Source organism: Nuphar pumila, chromosome 16, assembly GCF_984573655.1.
Source record: "Nuphar pumila chromosome 16, dmNupPumi1.hap1.1, whole genome shotgun sequence".
Classification (NCBI taxonomy): domain Eukaryota; kingdom Viridiplantae; phylum Streptophyta; class Magnoliopsida; order Nymphaeales; family Nymphaeaceae; genus Nuphar; species Nuphar pumila.
In genome coordinates, this window is record NC_143264.1 from 83399501 (window position 1) to 83415069 (window position 15569).

Consider the following 15569-nt stretch of genomic DNA (forward strand, 5'->3'; position numbering starts at 1 on the left):
TATACTACTTTGTCCCAAAACTCATCATCAATAATGAATTTCTTAATTTCTTGAGCCTTGACACCATCATCAGCACGCTAGAATGTCCAATTTTCATCAATCACCAAGCTAACCAAAGCATTATTCACTTTTTTAATCCTCTTCATTATCACAATGATGGACGCAAAACGTGTTTCAGCGACCTTCAACAATTTCAAGTCAAAATGCCTATTAAATATAACATTAGCATGATGGTGGTTAACAACCAAATTTCTAATGCTTTTGACATTTCTTTCTAAATCTTCAATCCATGAACATAAAACATATGCTTGTGAATTTTCTTCTTTTTTGGTGTTGCATATGCTCTTTTAAGGTCAGATTTAAGCTGTGTGCTACACAGGGAGTCTAAAAAATATGAGGGTAGTCACTCTTCAAACTCAAGGCTGCACTTTTACAAACTGGAACGTTGTATGTAAAAATTTGTACAACATTCTGATCACCCACTTCTTTTATGACTTCTATAAACAACCCCTTCAAATACTCCTCATTTTTATATTCTCCAGATGCGTCAATTGCTTTCAAGAATATTGAGCCACTAAGCGTAGAAGCAATGAAATTGATCAGTGAACGCTTTTAAATATCTGTCCATCCATCAGACACAATAGAAACTGCATTTTGCTTCCATGAATATTTTTTAATCTCCAACAACCTCTCCACATTTGCCCTCTCTTCTGCAAGAAGTGTGATTAGTATTTTTTTTAAGCTTGGAGGCACATAGCCACTCAAATTACAATTTGCCAAGGATGTTACTAAATCCTTCCAATAATGATTTCTAGCTGCATTAAATGAGAGTGAACTAGAATAAAAATACCTCCCAACTTTTCTATCCAATTCTTCTCTTCTATATGTATTAAATGCTGCTTGTATCGTTCCTCTACTTTCTACATTGACTTTTTTTTTTCAGCATCTTCTTGGTGGCTTGCAAATGCAACTCTAACTGCACAAGAATCAATTATTGTCTTTCTCTTCTCATATTCTTCTTGTATTTTCTTATATTGTCTTCGCATTGCTTTATCAACTTTTTTACATCCTGAAATGCCATGTCCTGGTATCTTCAATAAATGAGCTTTCACTCTTGTATAAGACCCAATAAAATCTCTTTCATAGAGTTTGCATCGAAATCTCTTGTTTCCACTACATCTTTCTCCCGTTTTTTCAAGTTTATCTATATGTACCCATAGTGGCCCCACCTTTTCAGTCACACTACAACTATCCGCAAAACTAGCAGCAGAACTCAAAAGTTGGGATGAGGATGACGCAAGTCCTTTTCCTTTATCCGTCATTTTTATCCTGAAAACACAAAAAAAATACATTCAAAATTTTAAATCAATTATATAAACATTATATATATATATATATATATATATATATATATATATATATATATATACACACACACACACACATATCCCCTGCCAAAAATAGGGAGGGACTCTGCCCCTCCCCTGAAATAAGAGGGAGCAGGGAAGGGGGCTCGACCCCTCCCCTGCCGACCCAACAAGGGAGCGAGGGGGGGCTCAACCCCTCCCCTGCCGACCCAACAAGAGAGCGAGAGGGGCGGCTCGGCCTCTCCTCTGTCGAAAACAGAGGGAGTAGGGGGGGGGGGGGGGGGGGGCTCGGCCCCCTCCCCTGCCGAAAACAGAGGGAGCAGGGGGGGTTCAACCCCTCCCTTGCCGACCCAACAAGAGAGCGAGAGGGGGGGCTCAACCCCTCCCCTGTCGAAAACATGGAGGGGTCGTGCCCCTCCCCTGCCAAAATCAGAGGGAGAAGGGGGGGGGGGGGTCAACCCCTCCCTTGCCGACCCAACATGAGAGCGAGAGGGAGCAGGGGAGATCAACCCCTCCATTGCTGACACAAGAAGAGAGAGAGAGAGAGGGAGCTAGAGGGTACCTGCGATGAGGGAGAGGAGGAGGTGGCGTCGGGAGGACTCGAGCTGCGCGGGAGAAGAGAGTAGAGGAGATTAGGACAATTTTTTTGCCCTAATCCTCCTTTTTCATTGTTTTTTTTAACGTCCAAAAAATTGGACCAAAATGACCCTAGGTGCGTTGACCACACCCAGGGTCGTGTTGACCGCACCCGGTGCCGCACGCGCACTTGCGTCGCATCGACGCGGGTGCAGCACCTGCTTTGCCGAGTACTTGTGACTTATATATATATATATATATATATATATATATATATATATATATATATATATATATATATATATATATATATATATGTTATAGTATTTACACTGTTGCAATAGAAAATACCATTAGGGGCATTTTAGTCTTTTCACATTATTGTAATAGGCTGCCCATTAGGGCACAATAGTCTTTCATATTCTGTCTTTATTTTTTATGACTTAGTATTTAATTTATAGCTTGGTTGCATTTAGGTAACCCCCCCCCCCAAACGGCTCTATTTCTAGCCATTGGGGAAGGTCCCAATGGCTCTATGTTGGTTCAGTTGTGTATAAATAAGGGTTTTCCCCTTCTTGTATTCTAATGCTTTCTCAAGCATTTTACTCTCAATAAAATCCTATATTTTTTTTTGTGTTCTTGGCCCCTAAGTGGCCTATGTGCATGTGATCTTGTGTTGACCCATAAGTGGGCTTTGTGTTCTTGTAAGCCCATAAGAGGCACTCTCTTGTATTATTTTGCTTATTTAATTACTGAATGCACACATAAACACATGCATATACACAGAGAAAGTTTGTTTCTTCTCTCCATATCATCATATTATCTGAAAGGCTTTCCTTATCCTTTTTCTCTTTAATGTTCTTTGACTCAAATCTTGAGCAACAATTCTGCAGGTACCTTTTCTTATTTCTAAAGTTTGTGGCTTCTGTGATCCCAACCATTGAGTATGACTACACAATTGACTTTGATATGGGAAAGGCCAACTGATGATTAAGAGGTAATCCTTGTCAATAGGTTTCTTTTTCAATTTTTTGTGGCTGGTAATTGTGATCATGGTTGAATATTTTGAGCACTCTTACAAAATATGAAGCCAATATGTGTAAAACTTTGCATACAAATGATGCTTAAACAATTTTATTTACTTTGTACACCTATATGACTTTCTCATTAGATGTAAACTGTTGTGTGGTTCTTCCCTTTTATTGTATCTTTTAAAGTTTTGCATTATTTGTTCTGAAGAATATCAAATCTCCATAAAAAAATTTGTATAAGGGGTATTCTTCTCATTTGCCAGTTCTAATGTAATTAGATTGGTGTAACAATACTGTTCCAATTGATGCCTTGACTGTGGCATATACCTAAGTATGGTATGATTATTGTAATATATGTTGTGCTCAAAGCCAAGGTGTTAGACTTGTATGACGGATTGACTTGTACAATGAGATGATTTTCTTATTGAAAGCAGAACTACAAATTGTCTCTAGTCAAGTAGTGGAATTGTCAATAAGAATACTGCAGCCAGCTTGAGGCAGGAGGTAACCAGAGCCTTATGTCATGGGGACCATTTCTAGTGCTGCCAAGTTTGCATGACATTCATGCCCAGTTCCACAGACAGTCATGCCCTGTTCTCTCTCCCTGTAAATCTCTGTCTCGCATGTAGCTGATGCATCAGTACCTTTGCTTCACCACTGTGCCTTCAGATCGTCTGGTTCTATAACAAATTCTCTATAAAGTGTTTTACGTTATGAGCATGTGTGCATCCTTTGCATTTGTTTTTAGCTGTTAATGTCTATGGCCAAGAAAGTTCTCTAGTTTGGCTATCAACATCTGTGGATAGGTCCCCACTTCTAACCTGCTTGTTCCTCTTTCACGAGAGGATTTCTTTGCATTTGCTTTACTGTCTGTCATTGGAGTTTCTCATTTCCACCAGCCAGTTTCGTGGAAACCTCTTGTCAATGTCCTAAGGTTGACAAACATGCAAACTTAAGTTTGTCATTATATTGGTACAACAGTGCATTATGCAAGCAGTTTGCACGTCAAGTTAAATGTTGGTTCTTAAAAAAAATTATGGTCTTGTAAAAAACATTTTTCTGTATTATGACTTATGTAGTAAATGTATTAAAAACCGCCCTTTTACTTTTTCACATTTTACTCTCTCTCTCTCTCTCTTGCGTGCGCGTGCATGCCAAGGGCGGAGGAGGTGACACCGGCCACCATCCTCTCTCTCTGGTGCCAGGTACACCTCTCTTTCTCTCTCTCTCGGCTCACCCCTTCTCCTTCTTCTTCTTCTTCCTCTTGTTCTTTTCCTCACCTACCACCCGACTCACCCCTTCTTTTTTTTCTCCGTTTCCCATCTTCTGCCCCCTTTTCTTCTGTCTTCTTCATCTTCTTTTTTTCTCCCATCTCCCCTCTTCTGCCCACTTTTCTTCTTTTTTTTCCTATTCTTTTTTTCTCGTCTCTCGTTTTCTGCCCCCTTTTCTTATTTTCTTCTTTTTTTCCTCGTCTATATAAAGAATTTTTGTGTTAATATATAACTATATTTCTGAATTTTCTGTTTTTATAGATCATGTTTCTCTGAAATCTGAATGCATGTTTAGGTAAAACTGTAAAAACATGATTCTGTTATGGCATTTTATGAATTTTGTGTAGGCATATGTCTATATTTTGTTTTTTTTTTGTTTTTATATATCATGGTTCTCTGAGTACATGTTTTGTTAAAAACATGATTCTAGATTTTGATTAAGGCATGACATATTGTGTTTCTGAAAAACATGAAATTTTCTGTTAGTAACATAATATATTCACATTGTTAGTTGTATGGTTTGTTTATTCAATTATTCACATCGCTTTACAGTGTTCCACATGTTATTTTTTGTCTATTGCTTATTATTGATTGATTTTATGTTGTATACATGCTATTAATTTTAGCAAGTCTGTTTACATATTTTGTGTATTTTTTTTATTTTTTAATTGGGGTACTGACTAGTCTGCCTACTCTCGCTAAGTCCCCGACTAGTCTTTTTAGGGGCTCACCACGTACCACTTTTGAATAGATAGATTTTGACTTGGCGTGTTCCTGAGGTTTGCTCTTCCGAAATCATGTAAATTTTGATAGAGTCAAGTACGAGTCGAGTACAGATACTGACTTTTTTTTGGTAATCCAAGGGGAACAGCCCCCCCAATCACCGACCTCACATTGGCTGGCCTCTGGTTGGTAAAACCTTTGAGGTCCCCCCTGCCCACCGGCGAGTACACCCTCCACCCGTGGGTTTCGAACTAATGACATCCTGTCAACTTGGTGACATTTACAAATCGTCCCTACCTGATGAGCAGAGCCTTGTGGTCTCTGGTTTGAAGGTGCTAAAATGTTGATCTGTAGCTTTGAGGTTCTTTCTTATTGATGGTAATATGTTATCTGTGTTGGGCTTATTTGTATATTATCTTCATTTTTTTACTCTTTCAGGTTCACAGGATTTCATGCTGCTTCCTTGGCTTCAAACGGTACCTCGCCAGAGGAAGACGCTCTTCTTTCAGCCTCTCTATACATAACATTCATCAGACTTGGTTTTGATGTGTTCGAAGGAACTGTGATGAATTCCTTTATTTGATATGCAATGCAAAAAAATGTAAATTGTTATAGGCTCCAATCGCCTTTTTTATATGGGCTTCTGACATGACGAAGTGACTATGCAATGTCAACAGTTGCCGCTTTAAGAAAGGCTGGTCTAAATTAACGGGAGGTCACTTGTATATTTCATTCGAAAAAAAAAGTTATTGATCATGTTTCTTTTGGGAGAAGTTACGTAATCAATTCGAATTGGCTCAGTCTTATTTCTTCTGTAAATAAGTTTTAACGACTTTTCTAGTGGTATATGTACATGGAAATTTTAAGCTTTTGTAAGTTGCTAAAGGCACGTTAGCGTGCCACAGAAAATCGAGGGATCTGTCGAAACGCTTGGTGCCCCCATGCGCTTCCGTGGGCCCCACAAACTATCGTTGAAACACGGGAGTCTCTTTCCACGAGGAAAGAGCCCCATGTTTCACGGGAGCCCCCCTTTTGGGCGGAAAAGAAGTCCGCCGGGTGTGGGTGGGGGGTGTTTGGACCTCGTTTCCGTAGAGAGAGAGAGAGGCTCCACACATTAGCCTTCGCGGAGCCCCTTTCTATGGAACGCAAACGTGCCTAAGAGGCTTTGAAATCCTTGAGGGCACGTTTGTGTGGTGCAAAACAAAGCTCCATGGTACCACCTGCTGTGGAGTTGCTCTTATGCGGAACTCAAGTCTGACCACCCCCTCCACAAGAAGTGTTTCAGCAGAAAGGGGGGGGGGGTGTTGAAAACGAGGTCCTCTGTTCACGATCTCGTGTTTGTGTTGCTGCAGTTGGCCTTGCGGAAATGCATGGAACCCCATGCATTTCCGCATATCTACGGTTACTTGGATGACAATAATTAGGGTGCGTATTGCACTAGCCTTCATTTATGATCTCTCAGTCCATCAAATGGACGTAAAGACTATTTTTTTGCATGGTGATCTTGAAGAAAAGATTTATATGGATCAATTTGAAGGTTTCGTGACTTTTGGTAATGAAAATAAAGTTTGTATACTTGTTAAGTCATTATATGGGCTGAAACAAGCTCCTAAGCAATGACATGAGAAATTTGATAAAATTATTTTATCATTTGACTTTGTTGTCAATAAATTTGATAAATGTGTTTATTGCAAAGTTAAAAGTGATGCATGTATCATTTTATGCCTTTATGTAGATGATATTATATTGTTTGGTTCCAATATGAGAATTGCAAATGTGATCTTATGTTTAAAGTTGATTCGTTCAACTGATGGAATAACTATTTCTCAATTTCACTTTGTTGAGAAAGTACTTGAGAAATTTCGCTATGACAAAGGAAGATCTATAGCAACTCTATATAACCTTTCTACTCCTTTTTATAAGAATATGACTAGTGTTCCCGTGTCTCAATTAAGGTATTTCCAGATTATTGAAAGTTTAATGTATCTTGTAAATTGCACAAAACCAGATATTTTGTTCTCTGTGACAAAATTAAGTAGATACACAAGTTGTCTAAATCGCACTCATTGGATATAGTACTTGAAAAAAACTATTTCTTTGAGTTTGCATTAGAAGAGATTCCCTACCATTCTTGAGAGATATAGTGATGCAAGCTGGATAACCATGAACTCTGTGAGTTATGGCGTAATATGATATATATTTACCTTGGGTGGCGGCGCAGTCGCCAGGAGATCAGTAAAGCAGATCATCTTATCAGAGTCTACTTTTGAGGCTGAGTTCTGTGCTTTAGATATTACAGGAATGAAAGCTGAATGAATAAAGAGACTTCTTGAGAAACTTCCTTTAATGAGCAAACCAACTCCTGCAATATCTGTGCATTGTGACAATATGACCACAATTATAAAGATCAAAAGCATAAAATATAATAAAAAACTAAGAAGACACATCCAAGTCAGAATAAAATCTGTAAGAGAATTGATGTCTCAGTTAGTAGTTATTGTGGACTATGTTGGATCCAAAGAGAACACAACTGATCCATTAACGAAAGGACTAGATAAGTCATTAGTCTTGAAATCCATATAGGGGATGAGAATGAAACCCATCAGTAGTTCATCTATAGTGGCAACCCAACCTATCTGAGTGGAGATCCCACAAAGTAGGTTCAATGAAGTAATAACAAGCTGTAGGGTGAACTGAATAACACCTTCTTAATGTGATACAATGTATCTGTGTCTTTTCCCCCGATTACTCTGAAAATGTGTTGCAGCTGCCAATAAAGAAAGAGTGAAAACTCTGAATGAGTTTAAAGCCTTTTTGGCGAGATGTTAGCAGTGCATCTCTGGAGAAGCCCACCTATGTGAGTGTGACTGTGTGGTCGCAGTTTAAGAAATTGGGTTATTCTTGAAGTCACTCATGAAACAGGATTCAGGCGCATGGCCTTAACACACTGCTCCTAAAGATTACAATCAAAACCTTTATCATGTTGTTGCTAATGGATACTCTTATACCAAAGGTTCAAGTTTAAGACTTTAGTTCACTTCGTTGCTGTGGGGGTAAAGTTAGCCAACTAAGGTAGCGGTTTAAATCGGAAGGTACCATTACTGAAAGCATGATATGTCTTGCTGTAGATTACTCCATTTTGCATCTTTGTTTTCTCCTGTTTTCATTCTTTGAATTTGTGAGAGAATATTGGATGTAAGAAGAGGAGAGCATATTAATTCAAAGAAGAAAGCAATTTGAGGACCACTTATTTATGGAGTTCTTTTGGACTTAGATGATGTGGAATAGTCTCATATTGAAGAATCTCAAAAAGGTTATGGGGTTTATAACCTACATGGAGATTCTATCACTTGTTCCAAAGAACAAAGGGATGTGATGGCTACCACACACACGCGCACGTGCCTGCCCGCCGCACCGTGCCGAGTGGGGCTCGGGCTTGGATAACGGATCATTCCGTTGACGGGTCACGTTACTTCGTAAATAGTAACAGATCTCTTCCACATTTTAGTACCCGTTCAGGGGTTATAAAACATGGTTAGAGGGTTGCAGTTACAAAGATACAAACACAAGTGACTCTCGAGTTTTTGTTTTTCTCTCTCTTCCTGTCCTGCTCTCTCTTGCTGTCGTGTGAGTGTTTTCCGAAAATGAGAGTTTTGCAGCAGTAGGTTGTCTTCAAAGGGTGGTCTACCATCGGAATGCACCAATCCAGATCGTCGAGGCTATTGTATCCTGGGAGAAGGACGCTTGACCCTTTTTGCACCGTATGTGGGAGCGAATCTTCTCTAAGGAAAGTATTTTTATACACCTTAGCCTATTACATAATATTAACATGATTTTGTTGTTATTCTTATTCTGTTATATGCACTGTTTAATTTGCTATTTTCGTTTGGATTTTGATTTAAAATCGAATATGACATGCTTGAACCCTGTTACGATTTGTATCAATTGTATTACATGTATTGTAATCTGATTTACATCATGATACTGATATTGATTCTAATAGAAATGACCACCGACACCGCTCTGACCCGAGTAGATGGCAATGTCTCCTGATCCATTAGAGAAACCAATGGAGGTGGTTATGAGCATGCAAATGAGAAGCAAACCCATGAATGGAGATGAAGAACACCCCAGCTTTGTAAACTAGGTGGAGAAAGGGAGGGAGGGAGAGTGTGAGACAGGGTTTAGGATGGGTGATGATATGGATATGGGGGTGCAATTATATTTATAAAGGGTGTGTGTGGGAAAAATGCTTCTTGCTCAAGTGCATAAAGCGGGGTGGGGGGGCAATTGCACCACCAGACGTTTTCAATGCAGGTGATATTTTGAAAGTCCAAAAAAAAAAGTTGTTTTGAAAATGACAATCTTTTTCCTGGGATTATTTTAGTTTTTGAAAATCTCGTGATAAGATCAAGAGATTTTCGAAAAATTGGCAATATTTGTGACAGTGATTCGGATGCAATTAGCGGTTTACCCCAATTAGTTTCGACTTTTGCACATAGAAAAAAAAAACAGGCCATTATCAAAATCTTTCTGATTTAATTATGAAACTTCCAGACCCTATCCAACCGCTCAGTTGATCAGATCTTGAAAGGGTTTTCATCACTACAGGCAAACAATAATTGATCCGATATATGTTGGAGATCTACGGACGACTCCTTGCTCGTTTGTTGAAAGAGTTTGGATATTAAAAGCAAACTCTGAGAGCATTTACGACAATTGAGTGAGGAAGCTCTCGATTATTTCAATTGATGGTTATGGGATGAAAAAGGTGGTTGCTGATGGAGGGCATTTTGGGGGATGGATGCATCATGCATGAGATATAAAAAGGATTTTTTTTTTTAAAATACTCCAGAATGGGCTAATAAACAATATAAAAATACAATAAAGTTATATGCAAATAGTATAAAACTGCACCAAGCAATTTAGACATGAGCTGAATGTGTTAAAACACAATATTTTCAGAATAAGTGTTTCTTTTGCCATATCACATTTTAAACGTATTTGCATCAAGTTCGTGACAAAATTTGTGATTATCACATTTTAAACACACATCTAATATGAAAAATATGAAAGAGTACAATACAAAACTAAGCCTTCCAATGGTGCCTTGAGTTTAGGGGTGAGCATTTGGCCGGCCGGGCCTGCTAATGGACTGACCCGGCATGCTAACGCAATGCTCGACAGGCCATTGACCAGGCCGGCCCGATCAATGACCCAGTTCTTAACGAGCTCGGGTTTGAAGATAAGCTCATGGCTCGGCCCATTGGCCCAACGGGCCAATGTGAAGAAGGCTGGGTCCAACTCAGCCTGGCTCAATCTTAAAATGCATAAATGCTTGACTGAATTTATGGGTTAATGAGAATAACAAGTTCCCATGCAACTGATAAAGTAAATAATAATAACTATCCAAGTTACTATGTAATATTTAATTTTTAAAATTTTAATATTATTAAAAAATTAATAAATAACTCAGGCCCAGTAGCCCGCAGGCTGATCCGAGCCCAGTAGCCCACGGGCCAGTCCGAGCCCGGCCCACATATATAATGGGTGGGGTTTCGGCCTAGTGCCTAACGGGCCGGGGCCTAAAATCATGGCCCATTGCTGACCGGGTCCGCTTGGCCCATTGGGCTGTCTGATTGCCCACCCCTACTTGAGTTATTATCTTCTGCATGTGGGAAATTTATTTCTCAAAAAATTGTAGGCCCCAAAATGGCTCACAATTCTCATGTTTGAGATTTTTAGCAAGCTGTGCGGGAAATAGGGTTTTTGTTTATAAACCATGATTTGCCCTAGCTTAAACCTACCCATAAACTTTCATTTTAAAAAGAGCTAGGAGCCCCAAATGGGTTTGGGGGATGAGGCCTATGCTAGTAGGCATGCAGTCTAGGTTCAAATCTCATGAGCACCACCCCTTCATGTGTCTAATTTCTGGGGTAAGGGGTAAGCCCACCCACTGAATTTTATGCTGCCAAGACAGTGATCTTAATCATGACTGGTAGAAAGTCTTTGATGCTCCTCGTAAAAAAAAAAAAAAAAGCTAGGATGGTCGGTGGCTCCCGCCTACCAGTATTGGCGCCAAAACCTAGCCGTTAAATTTGAACTTCAATACCGAGAGAGAGAGACCCTAATTCCCCTGCAACACCGCCTTTTCCCATTCCCCCGGCCATGGACTCTCTCCACAATGCCCACCGTCTCTCATCCCTCATCGCTCGCCGACGTCTTGGCCTCCATCTCCGCCGGCCGTTCCTTCCTCCTCAGCCACTTCCCAGACCAATCCCGCCCCCTTCTTCTGCGTAGCTTTCCCCGTCCTCATCTGCAAAATCTTTGGCTTCGACGTCTTCCCCCTCCGAGAAATCGCCCTTTTCAGCTCAGCTGAATCGACCGCTTCCAGGACGATGACGTCTCAGGTAACCTCTAATGATGCAACCGAATCAAGGTTGAAGTTTTGAAACTCAGATGAAGTTTCAAGGCACAATCATCATTTAGATCCATGGAACTTGCTGCAACGACCTTTGTATCGGTACATACTGAGATATTTTCGTTTTTTTCCCTATGGAAAGTTCTATTAGGAACATTGCCGAAGCTTTCTATTTGTGGATGTACGAAAAGGTGAACAGTGTGGAAGATATTGAGGTCCAGATGCGGTAGGTGTTGGAAGAGTGTGGAGCCTCTTCCCTACTTCGATATGAATCCTATATTTAAGCTTAATTTTTTTAGAAAGTAGTTTTATAATTTTACCTTGTAGGGTCTGATTACAAGAGTCTCTGTAATATCCAAACTACACTTATAGGGTTAGACTACAAGAGTCCAGTCTTGTAACACTTTTTGGCTTCCTTTATTTAGAGAGGGTCATCCACCCTCCTTTGTAAAACATTTCTCATAATCGAATAAGCTGCCGTAGTCATAGGCAATTCTTGCCGAACCAATATCTTTGTTCCTTGTGTGGTTTGATTTCTTCTTTTTCTTCTTTCCATTTATTTTGTTTTTTGTCGATTCATGGCTGCCTATCATTTCCCAACATTAGGTTGTCTTCATGTTGACGTGGTGGTGACATTCAGATCAAGGTATTCATCTCTGCCTTATGTTGGTATTTTCCCATGGTTTCAGCCACTTAACCATCGAAGCGCACCTTCAATTGGGAGCTTTTACCTTACAAGCTTCTTGTTGCTATGCCAACAATACAAAAAGTACATATTATAATATAAACATGTTATACTACTTTCTGTTACAAACATTAAATGAGAATTCAAACATATAATCAAATCAAGATTAACAGGTGCTAAAACAAAGGTAGCACCCAATTTAAACTTCAACAGTTAAAATAATCCACTCAATTCTAGTGTCCATTGAAAACATGTTTCTTTGATGCAATCAATGTGATGAATGACAAAAAACTTTATGATGAAATGAAGTTAGACCTAGGAAACTATGAACAATTATGAAAAACTCAACAATATGGGCCTAGCTAAAATCATAAGAGGTGGGTTTGCTAGGCTATGCTGTGGTGTGGACGATGAAATGAGTAGGTCTATAGAGGGTCCTATTATGATCTTTCCACCTTCATGCTCAAATGAGCATGTGTCAACCGGACCACTTTGAATAACCAAGTTTTCATATTATTGTGGCCCACCTGAAATGAGATGACCCATATCCCTCGGGAAAACAACTACATCATCGGGACGAACCCATTCAGGTTGTCCTCACTCCTCGTACTTGGCTCACACCACCTTGTCATTTGAATTTTTCATTGCATTGATATGACAACTTGCGGAAGAGATATCCTCTTTATTCATCCAGTATAGAAAAGCATAAGAGGGGATAAAAAAAATCATTGTGTTTATAATCTTTTCTTTTAAACGACATGACTTCTACCATTTTGATTAATTCAAATTCAAATGGTATTGGAAGGTGCTGATCTGTTTTGACCATTTTAATGGCATCTTTCTAATTTTAGTAAAAAAAAATCTTAATGTAAAAAATATTCCTGCAGATTTAGCTGTTTTATTTCTGAAAAAAAAAATAATAGCAAAAAAAACTTACGTGGCTCATGTCCATTAAATAGTAGCACTCCTTTGAAAGCATTCGACAAATAACATATTTTCTGAAATGGTGTGGAAAAGCCTGTATAATGATTTCTTGATGAGTTTAAGTGGTTTTAGGCAAGAAAGCGTGGAGACTTGAAGAGATAAAGAAGAGAAAAGAGTGGAGAAGTGAAGATGTTGGAATGAAGGGAAAATGGGGTTACTCTAGTTGGCCGCTCACATTTCCATTGTTTTTGAAGAATGCACATACAAAATATCTTGAATACCCTTATATGGTTTCCACATATACAAGATCTGTTGATCAAACCCCATGACTAGACTAGCTCACAACAGCTTGGATAAAAGTGTCCCTCTCATCACAGGTTTCAATATGACAATATTCATTACTTTAGAAAGTGGTTTCTTCATAAAGTTCAGAATGAAGGATATATATGGCTCGTTATCTTAGAAACTAAGTTTATGATATGGATGATCATAACTTCTTTTCTCAATACTAGAATGCAATATCTAAGTGAAGTAGGTGATTAGAATCTCACAGAAGCGGAAATAGTGGCTTATTTTTAGATGCTTACTATAACAGCTAAGGATCACTAAAGCAGGCAGTTGGATGCAGTTTTTTTTTTGGGGGAAAATAAATTACATCATCTCATAAGCTTGGTGTAACGTACGAGAAACACTAATACTGGTTTCTATCTTATTCTTGTGAGTAATTGAAGAATTGGTAAATGTCTTGTTCGCAACCATGACGCTTCATGCTAGTGGGGAATGTCAATTATGCATTGATTTAACTAGCAAATTGTTAGAAGGCCATCTAGAATCCCTCCTGATACAGATTGGCTAAGAATCATCTTAATCAGGAATGCGATGTTGTGGATGTTCTTTATTGTAGTCAGGTGAAAGATTTCATGATTTCCTTAACCTTATAAAAAATTCTACTCTGTGGAGGTACTGAGTATTTTACTTTCATCTAGGAAGTTGTTGGATATCCTTAAGAAACTTGATGTTGCTTATCATTCTAAACCATCTGGTCCTTCATTTGATAGTTTGTATTAGATTAGTACCTTTCATCTATGAGAAATTGCGGGTATATGCATTTTTATCAATATTCAATGTACAGTTCCTAAGATTCTGTATGCCAGAAGCATTCTGTCCCCTTCTTTTACAGTTTAGTGGACTTGTTTTTCATTTGTTTCGTTTTCATGCTATCGCGTGTGCGTGCGTGCGTGTTACATGTGATGGAGATGCACATGCATTCTCTTAATAATGCAGAATCAATGAGAGAAAATTAGGGTGCTCCATTACCCTTTGGTGTATGCATCCCCTGCTGCTTCCTTCCATTCTGCCACCAAAGTCGCTGACTGAAGAGTCTCTTCTTTGGCAGTTGAGCTCTTATTTTTGCTCTGAATCTCCAGGTCTACACCTGTGTTACCACACCCTATTTGCCAAATAAAGGGAAGCCTGCTATGCAAACCAAATAGTCATAATATATTATTCAAAGCAAGTGAACAAAAAGAAAGCCCATAACATGCTATGTTATTTCCTATTACCTCTTCTGTCCAAAATAATTTAATTGATCACTTCTATTGAGTAGCAACCTAAACTATCCAATGTATGGACCGTCATGCTATGTTATTTCCTATTACAACTGATAAGTCATGGTGAAGCTTTAATAACCGCAATTTCTTTTATCTATTTAAGAGTTTTATATATAAATCAAGTAAATTATGGGATTTGGGCCTAGGATCCAAGTTTCAGATCCAGGACCCATCAAGGGGTCTTTATATATATATATATTTAATATCGTAATATATATATATATAGATGTAATAACCTTAATTTATCTATTTATTTAAGTGAGAATTATTGAAAATAATACATAAATGGGCCCGGGATCCATACTCCGGATCCAGGATTCATGTGTAAATAATATCATATATATTGTAATAATGAGTGTAGCTGACATGCGTATGCTGAGATGGATGTGGAAATACAATAAAAGATAAGATTCGGAACAAGGAGATACGTAAGAAGGTAGGCGTTGCACCCATTGAAAATAAGATGAGAGAGAATCGTTTACGGTGGTTTGGACATATTCGACGAAGGCCTAATGATGCTCCAGCTAGAAGGATGGAGAAATGAGAAAATATATTAGTTAAAAGAGGTCGGGGTAGGCCTAGGAAGACATGGATGGAGGTGATAGGAAATGATATGAATGCTTTGAACCTCACCGAGGACATGGCATTGGATAGAAATGAATGGAGGAGAAGGATTCATGTGGAAGACCCAAAATGATTTTCTTTGTTGGTTCATATTGCCGACCCCAATTGTTTTGGGATGAAGGCGTAGTTGTTGTTGTATATTGTAATATATATATATATATATATATATATATAAATTCAGATAATAAATAAATAAAATTAATGAAAATATGTAAGGGATCCACGGTTGGATCCATTTGGACCCAACTTGTGGATCCACATCGCAAAAATGGTCGTGAGACCAAATTTCAGACCCTAATAAGCATCAGACCGCGACCGGCTCGCGGGTCTAGGACCC

The 15569-nt window shown here is 38.8% G+C and overlaps 1 protein-coding gene across 2 annotated transcripts in view; it reads left to right on the forward strand.

The window, feature by feature from the left end:
• LOC149813886 (autophagy-related protein 3-like) overlaps window positions 1-5768 on the forward strand; it is a 32266-nt gene extending 26498 nt beyond the window's left edge. For both annotated transcript variants that reach the window (XM_089990713.1, XM_089990714.1), the window contains exons 10-11: window positions 2837-2940; window positions 5407-5768. In XM_089990713.1, coding sequence (XP_089846839.1) covers window positions 2837-2930 — 94 coding nt within the window. In that variant the 3' untranslated portion in view covers window positions 2931-2940; window positions 5407-5768. The remainder of the gene's footprint in view (window positions 1-2836; window positions 2941-5406) is intronic.
• The last annotated feature ends 9801 nt before the right edge of the window (window positions 5769-15569 follow it).